Here is a 19,171-nt window from a genome sequence, read left to right on the forward strand (position 1 = left end):
GGAGACTTGTCTAATTTTGCATACTTTGTATATAGACCCTATCAGGAGTTGTATGTTCTATAAGCTTTGCATCTTAAAAATAAATGGATTTTGTACAAAGGATCTTTTATATGAACATGAATTTCCACTCAGGGTCTGGCTGTGGACATTATTGGAAACAGTTCTGAGTCAAGCTGGTAAATTCATATGCAGCCAATGACTCTTAGGGATCGGGGGAAAAATCTTCTAATATATTATGTTATAAATAAAGGGTGCTATATTTAGGGTGAAATTATACTTGTATAGCCATTTAGCTTTATTTTATAGCATATTTTATTCAATTATATTTAGGCTGTTTAACTTGTGCAGTATCAAGTCATTTTATTATGTTGCAAGAGTCTAAAGTCAAGTTATCATAGTTGTAGTAGAATGTTTAATAACCTATCCCTTTTAAAGGAAACAAAATTATATTTTTGTCTGACCCAGACTTGATTTAGAATTATTGTTCTGAATTTCTGAGAGAAATGATCAGTCCAAAATTGAAAGATTTTACTTCAAGACACTGAGCTGAACAGTTGGATGTGCCAAAGTGAGGAAACATTGGTAGGGTGTTCCTTGCTGCAGATAAGTGCAGTAAACCATTTCTTTAGCTTCATTATGAAGATTGCTTCTTTCTTGCTGCAGAATAACGGTATGTATTCTCTCACTGCAGCTCCCAATGCTCTGTGTCTTAAAATCATGTAAAGCCTATAGCTTGCTTTGGGGAGTTAGTACAGGGGTTAAGGAAGGCTTTGCCGGAAGAGTGATTGTAAATCACAAGACTTAAGACTTGCGCATAGTGTGGTAGCCTCTTTAATGCGTAATGATCCCATTTAATGCCAAAAATTATTTCAAGGAAATTATTAAATTGTCCAAATAACTGTTAAACGCATGTTAGATCTATTTTACAGTACAGTGTTTGACAGTTAAATATTAAGTAAACGTTTAATTGACTTGAAGCTTGAAATGTTCAAAATGCTCTAACCCTTGCTACAGAGTGTTTTCTGCAGCAAGTCAAGTATTGTGTGTGTTTTTTTTCACCTGTAGCTTATCAGGCCCGGTCCAAAGCCTTCTAGCAGAGGGGATTGATTCCTGTCAGGGGTTGCTGCCAAGACATCGGAAGGATTTTTGACCAAGGTTTTCAAAAGCTCAGTGTCACACCTGCCATTTGGTTAAGAAGAGATTTTGGATGCAGAGCCTGGCATTTATTGTCCTTTGTGTGGCTGTTCTGTTTTGTCTTTGTGTCTTCTAGAATTGAGCAGTGTTCACACTAGTTTTTAAACGGTTGGGTGGATTATATATTTTACATAACCATGTTAATTTAAATTAATATATTCCTATTAACTTTTAATCATAAAATAGTGTGGACACAGCATGTTTTCTAACTAGTGATTAACCCCTTAAATTTTATGAAATACATCCATGTAGGGTAAGAATTTTTTTTAAATAAATTAACCCATTTTTGTTTTGTTTTAACTGGGTATTAGGCAACAAGTATGCTTTCAGTACAGTATATCTAAGGGGTTAATCCACTTGAAGTATAAAATGGGTGCAAAAATCCACACTCTACCAGAAATTTTCTAGCTCTTAATTTGTTTTTAAATTGCAGTAGGTGTCTTGGCATCTTTGAAATTATATCTGTAATTGAAATTTTCAAAGTTTTGAATGCTTGTATCCAAAAAGAAAATTTTTCTTACATATTAGAGGAAATTATAACATTAAGAATTAACATTAGAAATTCAGAAACATTTTTAGAAAGAGATTGCACACTGTCACCTATTTGCATTCTAGCTTTAGCAAATAATGTAAGTAATTAGGGACGTGGAAAGAGGGCCTTTCAGCATGTTCTGTAACCCTGCTTTGAGGAGTGGGTGGGTTTGGTTTTTTGTTCTTTTTTCCTTTCTTCTTTCCTTCCTTAGTTAGCCGTGCTTTCCTGTGTTTCATATCTCAGAATAGCCCATTTCTTATGTTCAGTATATTTCTTGATTCAGTAGTTGGTCATGCAGGTTTTGAGATTGTTTATTACCTTTAAAAAGTAACTAATATTTTTGTCTTGATAGTTTCTTTTGAGTACCCAGATTCCTCTTAGTGTTCATTCTTAGGATATGACACAGTGTTCTTTGATTACTAGTAAATCTCCCTTCTAAACTGTCTTCGGAGAAATCTGTGCCATCTGATTATTTTAGGAGCAGGAACTAACAATAGGCAATATAATTCTTTATCACTTAAAATACACTTTCTTATATGTTATCTACTCAAAATACGGTCAAGTATCTCTTAAGATTTCTGAATGGTCATATAAAATAGGCAATCAAGTAACTTGTCCAAAGTTGCAATGGTACTCTTAAAATGAAATCATCGTTTAACTGTTTCTTTTATCACATATTTCTTTTCCTCTCACCCATTTGGTATCCTCAGTGATTTATTAAATTATATCCTAAAAGCACCTTCTGGTGCTCTTTTGCCAGAAGACTGTTAAATTCAGTAGATTATTTGCCTGGTATATAATTTCCCTATAATTTAGAAAATATTTATACTGTTAAAATCATCAAGAGTTGTGAATTTGATGGGCATAATTGCTATTGTGAATAGTTTGATCAGCAAATTTACTGTTATATTTAAACACATTTTACAGATATGTTTAGGTGAATATGAAGCTGGCCCTCCAACTACTTTTGAGAATGTAAAATTAACCTCTTGTCTTGGTTTAGGTTCAGATTTCCTTCTCAAGTTTTATGTAGCTCATTTATGTTTTAATATAATCTTATTAAAATCAGTTATTATAACCTTAGACCTTACATATTATCATCAAAGTGCTCTGCTATTCCATTTCTTCTATTTCTATGCTTACTCTATTTAACCATGCTAGTTTCTATTGCTGTTTTCTATGTTACCCATTGTTTCTCTCCAGTTACTCTTTGGAACACCTTTTGGGAACTTTGAATTTTTAAAAGGCATTTTGTATTCCTTTACAACTAAAAATCTCCTTGTAGAAGAGGCAGTATTAAACTCTTAGAAATGCCAATTTTGCCTCTTTATTTTTTTCTGTGATCATGACTGTGTTGTCATTCCATATTTATCATTAATTCTTTGCTATATTAGCCCCAGAATAACCTATGACCATTTAAAATACTGAACAAACTCAGTAGTGTTTTGTACATTCTCATTTATTAAGGTGGATTTTTGTGTTCCCTCTTGTCTTGTCATCTTTGTGCTGGTGCACTGTGTCCAGTAATCCTTCCTTTTGATTTTATTTTGGTGGGTAGGGTTTATATTTGCAGAAATTATTATATTTCTAAATTAAGAGTTTAAGTCTCCGTTTGATCGTCATGTTGGAATATGTAAATTTGTTGAAAATAATTCCCTGGGTACGTTAACGTTCTGATAAACTCTCAAATGGCTCGTGTGACACTGATGCTACTTTAAGGAAGTGTCTTGCTCACCTGGTCAAACACCCATTCCTCACTGCATTTTGCCAATTCAATCCATTTTAGATGTAACCTCGGGTATGGTGAAAGACCCACCGGACGTCTTGGACAGGCAAAAATGCCTTGACGCTCTGGCTGCTCTCCGCCACGCTAAGTGGTTCCAGGTTCGGAACATCATTTTACTTTTTTATTGTAGCCTTATGAGAGAGTAGTTCAGTACAACATGTTTAACTGTGTTTAAACATTTCGAAAGATTGCCCAAGCAACACTATTTTAAATTAAATTTCAGAAAATATGTTGACATAGAAAGCTGGGTTTAAAGATCTGCATATTGCAGTTACTATTATTTGACATTGAACTTAGGTTTTGGGGGTGCTTTGTAGTTTGGGTTATTTTATTTTTATTTTTAGTAGCTATATTTAAAGTTAACTTGTGTAGGAACATCACGTTTGTGTATATATATTATATTCCATAAGGCTGCAGATTAACTTTGCTTTACATAATGGAATATGTGTTTAAAGCTTTGTGTATAGTTTTAAGATTCCCCCCAACCCCTCTTTCTCTAAGTGAATACGTGTAGGGAGTGAAAGGTGAGGAAGCAGCTGTTTGGTTTAGTGACTTTGCAGTCATGCAAAGGCACAGAAGGGAAACCAAACAGATTTCTTTAACCTTTCAGTCCCTAGACAAACTTTTTAGCTCTTTACTTTTTCTTTTATTTCTAATGTAGGCAGATTTTTTTAAGTTTATTGATTTAAATGATTGCAGGTCAAGGTTCACAGGGTATCAAGAAATATTATTCTTGTATAATCTGTTTACTTTGACCTAAAATACCAGCTTTTAAATACTAACCCTGGCATAAAATACTGCTGTAAATGGCAGCTCATTGAATCGAATTTCAAGTGCGATTATTTTTGTTTCATTTTTATCTGAGCTTCCATTGAACAGCGGTATTTTAACTTTTTTTCATCAAGGGATATTTTCAATATTTCTAAGATTAATTCAATTGGTTTTTGTGTTGCTCTCAAGGCTAGAGCTAATGGTCTGCAGTCCTGTGTGATTATCATACGTATTCTCCGGGACCTTTGTCAGCGAGTTCCAACTTGGTCTGATTTTCCAAGCTGGGTAAGTAGTATGTAACTGTATGGTGTCAAAAATGAATATTTAGGAAATATGTGTTCAGTGTTTATAGTCTCACTAGTAGCCCTGTGCACGAATCCATGTGCCAGTAGCTCTCTGCCGGGCCTGGCTGCTCCGCGCCCGCTGCCCAGAGGCCCTCCGCAACCTAGAGGCCCATCCGCAGCCGGGCGCGGAACACTTGCCTCGTTGCTGTGACGACGAAGCAAGCATTCTGCCAGGCCGCTCACACTGCCCACTCTCAGCGGCCGCACGCGCGCCCCCCCCCCCCCCCCCCCCGAAGGACTGGGGGGACTCCAGCAGGTCTGAGAGGACTGGGCGCCACCATCTTTGTGACGGAGTGATGGTTAATTTGCATATTACCCTTTTATTAGATAGGATACTTAACTTTATTTTCCTTTCATAAATGTAGTTTCCTCTTTTAGTGAAAAAACCTGGAGGTCTTAGCGTTTTTAATTTTCTAAGAATTTAGTATTTAAAAAACTGAACTTAAATGTTTCTTTTTTGCATTTTCCTTTTTCTGCTGGTCTCACAATGACAGTAGTTATTAATTGGCTTTTATATAACAGCAGTACAAAGACTAGAAATGAGCTGTTTAATCTCCCTTTGCAGGGTTCTGTTACATTTTTCTTTTAAATAATGGGTAAAGGTTAGGAATCTTACAAATTCAGATATATAGATTATTCAGAAATCCTATAATAAAGAGCTAATATGCTATTAGACCGGCTGGCAGAATGACCTTCTGGAACAATCTTCCAGGACAATGTTTTGGAACGACCAGTGAGTGGGGAGTGGGGCCATGAGGCAGCCGGGGCTGCTGCGAGGGCCAAGCCCCTTGCATGAATTTCATGCATCGGGCCTCTAGTAATGTATATAATGGTAGGACATTCATACAATGCAGAAAGGCACAAAATAGGAAGTGATTAAAAGCAGGTTATATCTTAACAGTTTGTTGTGATTTCTTCCAGGGATAAAGGGCATGCATACACATCACATATGCTTTTATATATGTACAAGTATCCCTTTTGATATTTGAACCTCTTTGGTTCCTGAATAGGACAAATTCAGATAGAGAGGGATTCATTCAAAAATATAATTGAACCCTTTGATTCCACAATTGGATTGGATTTGTGAGAGTCGAATAGCCAGGGTTACCTTAAGTCAGTCTTCCCTCTCTCCCTCCCTCCCTCTCACAGGAGTGATCATGATATTTTCATTATTTGCAGCATGCTTAACAAAATACATCTTGGAGCTTTTTAAGAAGGACACCTCATTCTCTGTGTTGGCTACATGGTATTCCTTTGTATGGAGATGCCATATTTTATTTAACTGGTATCTATTTAGTGGACATTTGGGTTTGTAGTGTTTTGCTATTAAATGTTCATTTTGTCAAACTTTTGTAAGTACTACCAACATACACGTGATAAATTACTAGGGCTGCAATTCCAAGGTCAAAGAACATGTGCTAAAACTTCCAAACACTGTTAGATGGGGGTTTCCTTTATGCCCTCACTCACTGTGGGATGTCATTATACTTACTAACAATCCTATATAATAAAATCCTAGGTGGTGTCATGCCCTCATGTGACATCGTCACAAGATGGCTACCACAAGATGGCCGCCACAAGATGGCTGGCAGGGGGAGGGCAGTTGTGGGTGATCAGGCCTGCAGGGGAGGGTAGGGTAATTGGGGGCGATCAGGCCGGCAGGGGAGCAGTTAGGTGTCTATCAGGCCGGCAGGGGAGTGGTTAGGGGGCAGGCAGGCAGGCAAGCGGTTAGGGGCGATCAGGCAGGCAGGCAGGCAAGCGGTTAGGAGCCAGCAGCCCCGAATTATGAGAGGGATGTCCGTTTAAACCGGCAGTTGGACATCTCCTGAGGGGTCCAAGATTGGAGAGGGTGCAGACTGGGCTGAGGGACATCCCCCCGCTTCCGTGCACGAATTCCATGCACCGGGCCTCTAGCATAATAAGTAAAGCACCATGTCTCCTTTTCTAATGTTCATTTCTTTGAGTGATTGCTGGCATTTGTAATTATTTTTCTCTTTAACTGCCATTTCCTTTGTTACTCAACATTTTCTTAATTTATATCCTTTTTTTAAGAAATTGTCTCTTATTTGTATTAGAAAATTACTTTTTCTGTCTTTTTATTTGCTTTTCAACTATAGAATTTTTGCTATATAAAAAATTTAAAAATTTTTACAACTTCTAACTCCTTAATCTTTTATGACTTCTGGGTTTTCTGTTCTGCTTATAAACTCCTCATGTATTTTTGGTCATAAATCAGTGCTTTCTTCCAGAACTTTTTTTTTTCCCGATCAAATTTTATTTTCTACAAGTGTATGTGTATATATAAATACCTAGCAAAAGCTCCTAGAAGAATATATTCCAATCTACTAGTGGTTGCCTCTGAGGAGTAGGTGGAAGGGATGATTAGAATAGAGAACTGTAATGTTTGGTTTTTACCAGGATAAATTATACATCTATTGTTTATAAAATTAAAAATTAATTTAAAATTACAAATGGATTAAAGCTGGATTCAGCTACATGTTTTATGAGACCAGTTGCCAATCATTTTTAAAAAAAAATATATTTTATTGATTTTTTACAGAGAGGAAGAGAGAGGGATAGAGAGTTAGAAACATCGATGAGAGAGAAACATCGATCAGCTGCCTCCTGCACACTCCCTACTGGGGATGTGCCCGCAACCAAGGTACATGCCCTTGACCGGAATCGAACCTGGGACCCTTGAGTCTGCAGGCCGACGCTCTATCCACTGAGCCAAACCAGTTAGGGCTCATTTCAATATTATTTAGCAATTTTTAAAATAATGATTATCTGTTCTCCCAATCCCCACTGTGAAACATCATCGCTGTCATGAACAAGTGGCTCTCAGCCAGAGGCAGTTTGTCCTCTAGGGTACATTTGGCAGATGCCTGGCACCATTGTCCAAACTGGTCAGCAGCAGCTTGAGGTTGAGAAACCCTGTCAGAAACCAACGTTTCGTTGTCGTGGGCCTGTTTCTACAGCTGTCTTTTATTCCTCAAGTTTGTCGTCTTCTCTCGTACTACGCTTTTAATATTGAAGCTCGATAGCTTTACAGTTCAGATGGTCCTCTTCATCGCATTCCTCCCTCTCGGTTCTTGAACCCCCATTATAAACACCATCTTGCACCGAAGAATGTTTTGGCTCTCATATGTTTGTTTTTCCAAATGAACTTGACTTACCATTTTGTTCATTTTCTTCAAAGTTCTACTGATGTTTTCTAAGTAGGACTGCATTGAATTAGTAGATTAATTTCAGGAATAACACTTTTATAACATTAACTGTTCCTAGCCAAGAATATGGGATATCCTACTTATTGAAATTAATTTTATGTACCTATTTAGATTTGAATAGGATCTGTCTTTGTTGTTACTTTGTATCTAAGTATTTTATCAGTTTTTTCTCATATTGTATTTTCTAGTTATTGTTCATAGATATATAAGCTATTATCTTTGGGTATTAATTTTATTACCCACCACCTAGCTGCATTCCTTTATTTGTAATAATTCTTTTCATGTGATTCCCTTGTGATTTTCTAGTCTTAGAATTTTATGTAGGTCCTGGCCAGGTAGTTCAGTTCGTTCGAGTATCATCCCGAAAAGCCAAGGCTGCAGGTTTGATCTCCGGTCAGGCACAGACAAGAAACAGCCAGTGAATGCATAAATAACTGGACACAAATCCACACTCTCTCCCTCCTCCTTCTCTCCCTCCCTTTCTGAAATTCATCAATACTTTTTTTTTTTTCAAGGAATCATATGTAAAAGTGATATTTTGCCTTCTTTTTCTAACTTAATCGGTTGGTCTACAACAAATATGGAATAAAAGAAATAATACTTTCCTATGCATGTTATGTTCCTAATTGTATTGAAAATGCTTCTAGTGTGTTAAGTGTATTTAGCATGATGTATACTCTTGAGATACTAGCTTTGTCATGTTAGAAGTATCAATTTTTTTCCTAGTTTGTTAAGTAATTTTGAATCAGGAATAGAAATTGAACTTTTAGCCGAAATCGGTTTGGCTCAGTGGATAGAGCGTCGTCGGCCTGCGGACTCAAGGGTCCCAGGTTCGATTCCGGTCAAGGGCATGTACCTTGGTTGCGGGCACATCCCCAGTAGGGGGTGTGCAAGAGGCAGCTGATCGATGTTTCTCTCTCATCGATGTTTCTAACTCTCTATCCCTATCTCTTCCTCTCTGTGAAAAATCAATAAAATATATTAAAAAAAAAAAAAGAAATTGAACTTTTATCAGGTAAATTAACAAGATTTATTGACATGAATGCATAGTTATTTCTCTTTTAATCTGTTAGTATTATATACTAGAGGCTTGGTGCATGAAAGTTCATGCACTGGAGGGGTGGGGTCCCTTAGCCCGGCCTGCCCCCTCTCATAGTCCAGGAGCCCTTGGGGGCAGGAGGCGACCTGGCGATCAGGGGAAGGCGACGCCCCCATCACACCTCTGCTGCTGCCACTGCCACCAGTGCAAGCCTCGGCCAGCCCTGGTTTCCTGAGCCTCCATCCGAGGCTTGCCTGTGCCTCGGGCCAGCCCTGGGCGGCTGGGGGGCTGAGGAGACTGGGGGACTCCGGAAGCAGGCGCACGGCTGAGGGGCCTGGGTGCCACCATCTTGTGGCTGTTGGCACTGCCATCTTTGAGGGCATGACAGTCAATTAGCATATTTCCTCCTTATTGGCTTTGGGCACCACCATCTTTGTTAGGGCGTGAGGGTCAATTAGCATATCTCTTTATTAGATAGGATTATACAAATAGGTGTTCTAATATTTAGCTACATTTGCATTTCAGAGTTGAGTCTTAAATAGTATATGACAGCCTTAAACTAACTATAAAAACAATTTGGGTCCTGGCAGCTAGCTCAGTTGGTTAGAGCGTGGCCCCAGTGCGCTAAGGTTGCAGGTTCGATCTCCAGTTGGGCACATACAAGAAAGCCAATATGCGTAAATATGTGCAACAGCAAATCGATGTTTCTTTCTCCCTTCCTCTCTCTTAAAAAAACAAAACACAAACAATTTGAAAGTGTTGTTCTTCTCTAAATTCTGAAACTGTTTAGTGGTATCACAACTATCTGTTCATTTATAGTTTATAAAATTCATGTGACATCATCTGTTCCAATCTTTTTAGAGTTAGTGTGTGTGTGTTTATTTCTTCTATTGTGATTAATCAATTTTTCTCTCTCCTGGAGTTAATTTTGGTAACTTACATTTTCCTAGAAAAATCAACCAATTCAGCCAGATAACTCAGATTTTTATATAGTAGAGTTTTGCTAACATTTGAAAAATATATTGCAACATATTTATTGTAACTTTTTCTGGTTTTAATTTTTCTTTGTTTGATTAGACTAGCCAGTAATAGCAGTGCCATATAGAAGCAGTGACAAATGGGTATTTCAGTATTTATTTGTGATCAGAATTCACATAAATTCTCAATCAATTTTAAATATAAAAAATGATAATCATTATAACTGCAAATGTTAAAAATTTTTAGCCTTGGCCAGTGTGGTTCAGTTTGTTGCGCACTGAAAGGTTGCTGGCTTGATTCCAGGTCAGGGCATGTGCCCGGGTTTTGGGCTTGATCCTGGGTAGCGGGTGTGCAAGAGGCAGCCAGTCAATGTTTGTCTCTTACATTGATGTTTCTCTCTCCCTCTCTCTCTTCCTCTCCCTCTCTCTTCCTCTCTGAAGTCAGTAATAAAATATATATATATATATATATATACACTTGAAAGTGTTAAAAAAAGAACCTTTGAGTATAAAGTAAGGTGCTGTGCATAAATATAATACATAAATATAATTCATATATATAACATTCTGCAAATGGATTTAAGAATAGAAGTCTGTCATGCATGTATCAATATTACTCTCTGTCAACTGGAATATACAAATAGCTTTTGTATATATAATTAACTGTTGTAACGGTACTCAAAATCCTACTTCAATAACATAAACATCTTTATGTGTAAAATGGGAATAATAGTCATATCTATCTCCTAACATTAATTATGATGATTAAAACTGGTTAATGTACGTAAAGGATCGGAATAGTGCTTAGTATATAATCAGTTACAATGGTGAAGAGGATAATTGTTACTGTTACTATTATTTAACCAGAATTCCTAGTGTTAGGTATTTCTGTTTTAGTCCATTACAGATAAACAGCTTCACTGAATTTTTTTTTTTCTGAAAAATTTTTTTAATGCATTCATTTAAGTATAATAGCCCAATTGTAAATCTTTAGTACTGACACTGCTGGTGTATGCCTTTGAGCTTTCCAGTTGTGTACTAAAAAAGGTTTTACCAGTTTATATTCCTACTAAATGAACATACCTATATCACCACAATCTCACCGATTTTAGTGTGGGTTTTTTTTTTTTTTTACTCTTGATATCTACCAATACTAGAAAAGGATATTTACTGAAATATAGTTTAAACACACACACACACACACACACACACACACACACACACGCACACATGCACACATGCACACACGCACAGACAAAACATAAGTTGAGTCAAACTGACCTGGGTTCAAATCCTAGTCTTTTTACCTTATAATTGTATGCCTTTTTTTAACTTTAGCCTTTTTCTTTAAAAAAAAAAAAAGTATTTTTATTGATTTCAGAGAGGAAGGGTTAGGGAGAAAGAGAAAAATCAGTGATGAGAAAGAATCATTGATCAGCTGCCTTCTGCATGGCCCCCACCAGGGATCGAGCCCACAATCTGGGCATGTGACCTGACTGGGAATCAAACTATGACCTCCTGGTTTATAGTTCGACAATCAACCACTGAGCAACGCCAGCTGTGCTATAATTGTATGACTTTAGTTTTCTTTTTCTAATCTTTAAAATTATCTATAGATATAAAAGCCTAAGCAACCGAATGACCAGTCAACCAGTCGCTATGATGCGCACTGGCCACCAGATGATAGATGCTCAACGCAGGAGCTGCTCCCCCAGTGGGAGCGCCGCTCAGCTGACGGCTGCCAGAAGCCGGGCTCACAGCTGGCAAGCAGCTCCAGTGGTGCGAGCCTCTCCGCCCCTCTGCTCTGCGGCAGCGCTACCAAGCAGCGGCAGGTGCAGCGGCACCTGGCCCAGCCCAGGCTCCTCTCTGGCAGCCTGCCGCTTCACACACGACTACATCTCTCGGAGATGTACTGCGGGTTTCGGCCAGCCTGCGGGGATTGTGCCAAAACCAGCAGTCCAACATCCCCCGGGGGTCCCGGATTGTGAGAGGGAGCAGGCCAGGCTGAGGAACCCCACTGGTGCACGAATTCATGCACTGGGCCTCTAATAATATAATAATACCTAGTTATAAAAATTAAATGAAATCATGCATTTAAAGTGCTTAGCTGGGTGCCTACCACTTAGTAAGCATTATTACCAGGGATGGGAAGGAAAAGTATGCTTCATGACTCTTTTTTATCTATTTATTTATTTTAAAAATTTGTCTTTATTGTTGAAAGTACTATAGATGTCCCTTTTTTCCCCATTGACCCACTCTAGCCACACCCTAACACCCCCATTCTTTACCCCCACCTTCAGCATACTATTGCCTGTGTCCATCGTTTATGGATACAAGTTCTTTGGTTAATGTCTCTCCACCCACCCACCCACTCCCACCTTTCCTCTGAGATTTGTCAGTCTTTTCCATGCTTCTATGTCTGTGGATCTATTTTGTTCTTCAGTTTATTTCTTAGATTCCACATATGAGTGAGATCAAGTGATAACGTGTCTTTCTCTGACTGACTTACAAGTTCTTTTTACAAGGCCAGCATTATACTAATTCCAAAACCAGATAAAGACACTGCAAAGAAAGAGTATTAACCTGCCACTATCCCTGATAAACATAGATGCTAAGTAAAATCCTCAACAAAACATTAGCAGACCGGATCCAGCAATATATTAAAAAGATCATACGCCATGACCAAGTAGGATTTATTTCAGGGACACAAGGGTGGTATAATATTTGCAAATCAATAAATGTGATACATCACATAAACAGATTCAAAGATAAAAACCACATGATCTTATCAGTAGATGGAAAAAGCATTTGACAAAATTCAACACCCATTTTTTAAAATAATATATTTTTATTGAATTCAGAGAGGAAGGGAGAGGGAGAGAAACATCAGTGATGAGAGAGAATCATTGATTGGCTCCCTCCTGCACACCCCGCACTGGGGATGGAGCCTGCAATCTGGGCATGTGCCCTGGACGACCAGGAATTGAACCGTGACCTCCTGGTTCATAGGTCGTGCTCAACCACTGAGCTACGCTGGCTGGGCAACACCCATTTTTGGTAAAAATTCTCAGCAAAGTGGGAATAGAGGGATCATTCCTCAACACAATAAAGGCCATATATGACAAACTTACAGCCAACATTTTGCATAATGGGCAAAAACTAGAACCGCTTCATGACATTTTAAAAACAAATGTTGAAGTTATTGATTTCAAATTATTTAATATGGGGACCTTTTCTCTTTAAATAACTTAAGCCACTAAGATCCTTTACATTACAGCCTAGATATTATTTCTGTAATTTAATTCTTGGATGTTGTCCTTTTACTAGTAAATGCATGTGTTTCAGAGTTATAAATCCACGTATGTTGTACTTTTGTTGCTTTACTAATCATAGGTATCTGCATGGAGAATAGCCATTTTCTGTAGAAAATTAATATATATATTTTTAAATGTTTCAATTGATTTTAGAGAGGAAAGGAGAGGGAGAGAGATCAATGATGAGACTCATTGATCATCTGTCTCCTACATGCCCCCTCCTGGGGATCTCACCCGCAACCTGGGCATGGACCCCAACCTGGAATCAAGCTGTGACTTCCTGGTTAGTGGGTACATGCTCAGGCACTGAGCCACTCCAGCTGGGTGAAAATTAATATTTTTAAATTGCTTGTTTCATAGCAAATGATCTCAGAAGTTAGATTGTTGGCTTAGTTTCATTGTATGTTTAAATATATTTATTGACTTACTGTTTTTCCTAAATAATTCATTTCTTTATTGATTCTTAATTAGTTTCTATCTACCTTTGTATGCAAGTATAACAAATTCCTACTACTTAGATCAGTCAATAAGCAGATTTTGAAAAAGCTTAGTATTACTTGAAACACATTCTCTATCTTGACATATAGGTTATAGGTGATTATTTAATACTTATTTTCTCTTAACATTATCTAAAGATACTTAGTAGAAGTTTAGGTATTTATTGAGAGTTGCATATATTATTCAATTTTATATTTTAAGCACAGCATCAGTAAGTAATTTGCTTATTACCCTTTTATCAGCAGGACTATTATTACACTAGAGGCTCAGAGCAAGAAATTCGTGCACTTGGCAGGGGGTGGGGAGGTGTTCCCTCAGCCCGGCCTGCACCCTCTCGCAGCCTGGGAGCCCTCAAGGGATGTCTGACTGACAGCTTAGGAACGGGCCTAAGCCAGTAATCAGACATCCTTAGTGCTGCTGCAGAGGCGGGAGAGGCTCCTGCCACCACCTCTGTGCTCGCCAGCCATGAGCACGGCTCAGGGCTTCTGGCTGAGCGGTTGAGCATCTGCTCCCTAGTGGTCAGTGTGCGTCATAGCAACTGGTCGTTCTGCCATTCGGTTGATTTACTGATTAGCCTTTTATTAGATAGGATTCTTTCCAAAGGTATTGTTTCACAAATATTTATTGAGTATTTTCTATATACTGGCCATTTATGATAGGTGGAGGGGTTCAAAATATATGACATTGACCTTATCCCTCAGAATTTCACAGTCTGTTGGACATCTTAAAATAATACTTTGTTTGGCAAGGAGATATTTATTATACAGTCATAGAGTTGTTTGGAAAACTGAAGCTGATTCCTTAAAATACTGAAATTTTAAAATGAAAATCCTTTTAAAATTTCTTGAATATTTTTCATTCTTGAACTGGATAAACTGAAAGCCATGATTTTATTTTGAGTTGTTATTTACATGTATCATTTTGAGCATTCACTTAAAAATTTTTTCCCACTCTCTCCTGCTGTTGCCAGCAGTAGTCATTTTTTACTGTTGTTAACATCCACACTTTAATGTGTCTCTTTAAATTACCCTCTCTCTTCTGATTTATTCCCAATTTGTTTGGGACTCCAGTCTTCACATGTCCAAACATTTTAAAATTCTTATTTAAAACACCTGAGTAGTAGCTTTGGAGTGGATACTTTTATATAGTTTTTTACCTCTGATTAATAAATCTATGAGCTTTTCAAGCAGACAACTAAAAATGGATTCTCACTAAGGTATTTTCAACTTCAGTATTATTTTAGGGATTTCATTGTATTTCTAGTTTTTTTACTTTCTCTGAATTGTTATTGGTAGTTTTATTTAAAATATAAGTTAAAAGCTACACCATGGGTGAACTTTAAACATTATGCTGAGTGAAGAAAGCCAGACACAAAAAGCCACATTTTCATGGTTTTATTTGTATGAAATACCCAGAGCAAAGAAATCTTTAGAATAGAAAGTGATTCAGTCATTGCCAGGGGTAGAGGAAAGGGAGAATGGGGAATGACTGCTAATGGGTAAGGAGTTTCTTTTGTGGCGATGAATGTGTTCTGGAATTAGATAGTGGTTATGGTGAACAACTTTGTAAGTATACTAAAAACTACTGAATTGGAAACTTTAAGAGTGAATGTTATGGGAATTATATCCCACTTTTAAAAATCTAATTGAAAGCAAATTTTCTAATAAGCCCTTCAAAATACTTCCTGGATTAGCTGCTTTCTAAACCTATACTTTTTACTTTTGTATTTTATTCATTGGCTTAGATTTTAAGTCTCAAATATAATTTATAGTGAAAGCATAATTTGTATTTTCCTTTGGGATAATAGAAGTTCAGTTGTGAATTAAATACAAATTTAGATAATGTACATTGACTGTTTGTAAAGAAAAAACAAAAGTGTTCTCTGCTTAGTAGAAGATTGGCCTCCTGTAACTCCCTGGTATCATCAGTCTGTAGGTTTTAAAGAACAAATGTATGTGAGCCCTAAATATCTAAAGGATAGCAATAATTTAAACAATAAAATACAAAAAAAACCCTATTAATCTATTTTTTTTTTTCATTAAGAATAAATTGTAGCCCTGGCCAGGTAGCTCAGTTGGTTAGAGCGTTGTCCCTGTGCCAAGGTTGAGGGTTCAATTCCTAATCAGGGCACATGTAAGAATCAATCAATGAATGCATAAATAAATGAACAACAACTTATTTTATGTTGTTTCTCTCTCTCTCACTGTCACCCCCTCCCTCTCCCATCCTCTTTCTCTCTCTTCCTCTCTCTCTAAAACCAGTAAATAAAAATTTTTTAAAAGAATAAAAATGTTTTTAAATGTAATTTTTATATTGCCTTGTGAGTTTTGTTTTCATTATTTGTTTTATTTTTATATTACATGCAATTTTTATTTTCTGTTTTTGTTATTTGTTGTGTGTAACTTTTTCAGTCTTTAAAATTTTAGTTTTTATCAAGTGGTTGATCATTGTATTGTTTGGTATGTTGAACACATGTTGTATGTTTGTTTGTAGGCTATGGAGCTGCTAGTGGAGAAAGCGATCAGTAGTGCGTCTAGTCCTCAGAGCCCTGGAGATGCACTGAGAAGAGTGTTTGAGTGCATTTCCTCAGGGATTATCCTGAAAGGTAAGTTTTGCTTCACTTTTGATGTGTATGTTTGATCATTGAATCAGAACTCTTCTTGCTTTTATGAAAAGCTAATGTGTTTTTCTCACTGTGGTGATTGCTGTAGGTAGCCCTGGCCTTCTGGATCCTTGTGAGAAGGACCCCTTTGATACCTTGGCCACAATGACTGACCAGCAGCGTGAGGACATCACATCCAGTGCACAGGTGAGGGGGTGATCCTAATCCCAAAGCTTTAGTGGCTGCTGCCTCAGGGTTTGTTTCTTTATAACTGTGCTTTAGAAGAAATACTGTGTAGGATTCATGCTTCTGTTTCTTCATTAAGTTGTTTGGAAAACTGAAGCTGATTCCTTAAAATACTGAAATTTTTAAGTTAAGTTCATTAAATTCTTAAAGGGTAATAGAATTTGAACTAGATTTCACTATTACAATCAAGTTTTATTATTTTAACTCTATGTATGTCTAGTTAAAGTATATTACATAAATATAAAAATAAAGCAGTATTTTCAGTCTTGTTAAATCTGAGTATTAGGTTATATATGAGAATCAGTAGGGAAACAATATCATCTGCTTTTACAGAAGTGATGTGGTTTGTGGTAATTATTGTTACAATTTAGCCTGTCCTACCACTGGGAAGGCTGTCTCATGTAATTAAAGTGTGGGCTCTGGAGTCAAGACTCCCTGGGTTTGAACACCAGCTCTGCCATCTCATCTGTAAAATGGGCTAAAATCAGTGTCTGCCTCAAGCAGGATTGGTGGCAGGACTGAATGAGTTCATGTGTGTAACTGTAATAATGTGCTTTGCTATGTGCCATCGAGTCAGCTCTGACCCAGGTGATGTCCACAGCGTCCTGTCCTCAACAGCCCAGCCTCGCTCCTCTGGACTCATGCCTGTGGCTTTTATGCAACCAGTCCCTCTCCTGTTGGTCTTTCTCTTCTCCTGCTGTCTTCTCATAATGTGCCCAAAGTGGGACAGCTTCCATTTTGTCACTTTTGCGTCCAGCGGTGTTTCAGGCTTCCTTTGCTCTAGGACCCGCTGATTTGTCTTTCTGGTGGTCCAGAGTACCCATCGAGCTCTCCTCCAACATCATATTTCCAATGAAACCATTTTTTTTTTTTTTTGCTACCAGCTTTCACTGTCCAGCTTTCTGTTGCCTATCATCATTGTCATTATCAGTCCTATGAGAAGAATTATGAAAAGGGAAAAGTATGTGAACCTAATGAATGAAAGAAAAAAATTGATCAGTCAAAAACTGCTATAGCTTTCCTTTTTTTTTAATCCCAAAAATATATTATTCTGGCTAAAGAAAATAAAGAGGGGTTAAGAATAGTCTAAACAGCCCTAACCGGTTTGGCTCAGTGGATAGAGCATCTGCCTGCGGACTGAAGGGTCACAGGTTCGATTCTGGTCAAGGGCATGTACCTTGGTTGCAGGCACATCCCCAGTAGGGGGTGTGCAGGAGGCAGCTGGTCGATGTTTCTCTCTCATCAATGTTTCTAACTCTCTTTCCCTCTCCCTTGCTCTCTGTAAAAAAATCAATAAAATATATTTAAAAAAAAAAAAAAAAAAGAATAGTCTAAACAACAGCCATTTTGAAAAACTGTGTGACTCCTAGATTTATACCCAACAGAACTAAAAACATGTCCATGAAAAACTTGAACATGAGTGTACATAACAACATTATGCGAAATAGCCAAAACGCGGGAACATCCCAAATGTTCATCAGTTGTTGACTGGGTGGATGAATTGGTTTCAGTTATGAAACTAATACTGTTCAAGGTATTTCTTTCATTAAACAGGCGTTTTTACATATGGGGGTATAACCGAATAAGAATTATTCATTAATCCTACATTCTGACTCTTTGTTCCAGTTTGCATTGAGACTCCTTGCATTCCGCCAGATACACAAAGTTCTAGGCATGGACCCGTTACCCCAAATGAGCCAGCGTTTTAACATCCACAGCAACAGGAAACGAAGAAGGGATAGTGATGGAGTTGATGGATTTGAAGCTGAGGGGAAAAAGGACAAAAAAGATTATGATAACTTTTAAAAAAAGTTTCTGTAAATCTGCAGTGTTAAAAATAATAGGTGCCCATTTGTTGGCTTTTTTTTCATTCATAATAATGTCTACTTTAAAAAATTTATCACGAATTTCATGGAAGAACCAAGTTTTTCTGTGACATTAAAATCTTCATGTACAGTGTTAGGTGTTATATGAATGGAAAGACACCCCCCAAAAGTTGTGCTCCAACTAGGGGAAAAAACATGGTTCAGACCCCCCCCCCCTTCCATTATTTTAGTTACATTTACTGGTTGCCCTAGTTTCTTCTATTTTTGTGTCTTTTATTGACTAGTCTTATTAAATCTTCACTGTATTTAATGCAGTATTTGTATTTCAGTTACTATGTGTACTTTGAGATGTTTATTTAGAGGTTTTGTTTGTTCTTTGACACTAGCTGTTTGTGTTATAGATGACGTCCTTTACTCCTTACTATTTTACAGCAGTATATTTTTTGTAACGTGAGACTGCATAATTATTTCCTGTTTGTTTTGTTATTCTATATGTGATGAATTATAACACAAAAAGTTATCCTGCCATTTAAGTGCTCAGAACTGAATGTTTCTGCAGATCTTGTGGCATTTGTCTCTCTAGTGTGATATATAAAGGTGTAATTAAGACAGATTTCTGTTAATCTAATCAAGTTTGCTGTTAGTTGTGCATTAGCAGTATAAAAGCTAATATATACTATGGTCTTGCAACAGTTTTAAAGCCTCTGCATAATTAATAAAAATGCATGACATTTTTGTTTTTAATAGACTTTTAAAATTATAATTTTAGGTTTGACACGTAGATCTTTGTACAGTTGACTTTTTGACATAGCAAG

The 19,171-nt window shown here is 37.3% G+C and overlaps 1 protein-coding gene across 3 annotated transcripts in view; it reads left to right on the forward strand.

Annotated features, from left to right (window-relative positions):
- The window catches only part of ZFR (zinc finger RNA binding protein), a 67,170-nt gene extending 48,758 nt beyond the window's left edge, over positions 1-18,412 (forward strand). For all 3 annotated transcript variants that reach the window (XM_008154808.3, XM_054715340.1, XM_028130106.2), the window contains 5 exons: positions 3,513-3,610; positions 4,473-4,568; positions 16,176-16,287; positions 16,394-16,491; positions 18,157-18,412. In XM_008154808.3, the coding sequence (XP_008153030.1) occupies positions 3,513-3,610; positions 4,473-4,568; positions 16,176-16,287; positions 16,394-16,491; positions 18,157-18,336 (584 nt within the window). In that variant the 3' untranslated portion in view covers positions 18,337-18,412. The remainder of the gene's footprint in view (positions 1-3,512; positions 3,611-4,472; positions 4,569-16,175; positions 16,288-16,393; positions 16,492-18,156) is intronic.
- Positions 18,413-19,171: the final 759 nt, after the last annotated feature.

Source organism: Eptesicus fuscus, chromosome 4 (assembly GCF_027574615.1).
Source record: "Eptesicus fuscus isolate TK198812 chromosome 4, DD_ASM_mEF_20220401, whole genome shotgun sequence".
NCBI classification, from domain to species: domain Eukaryota; kingdom Metazoa; phylum Chordata; class Mammalia; order Chiroptera; family Vespertilionidae; genus Eptesicus; species Eptesicus fuscus.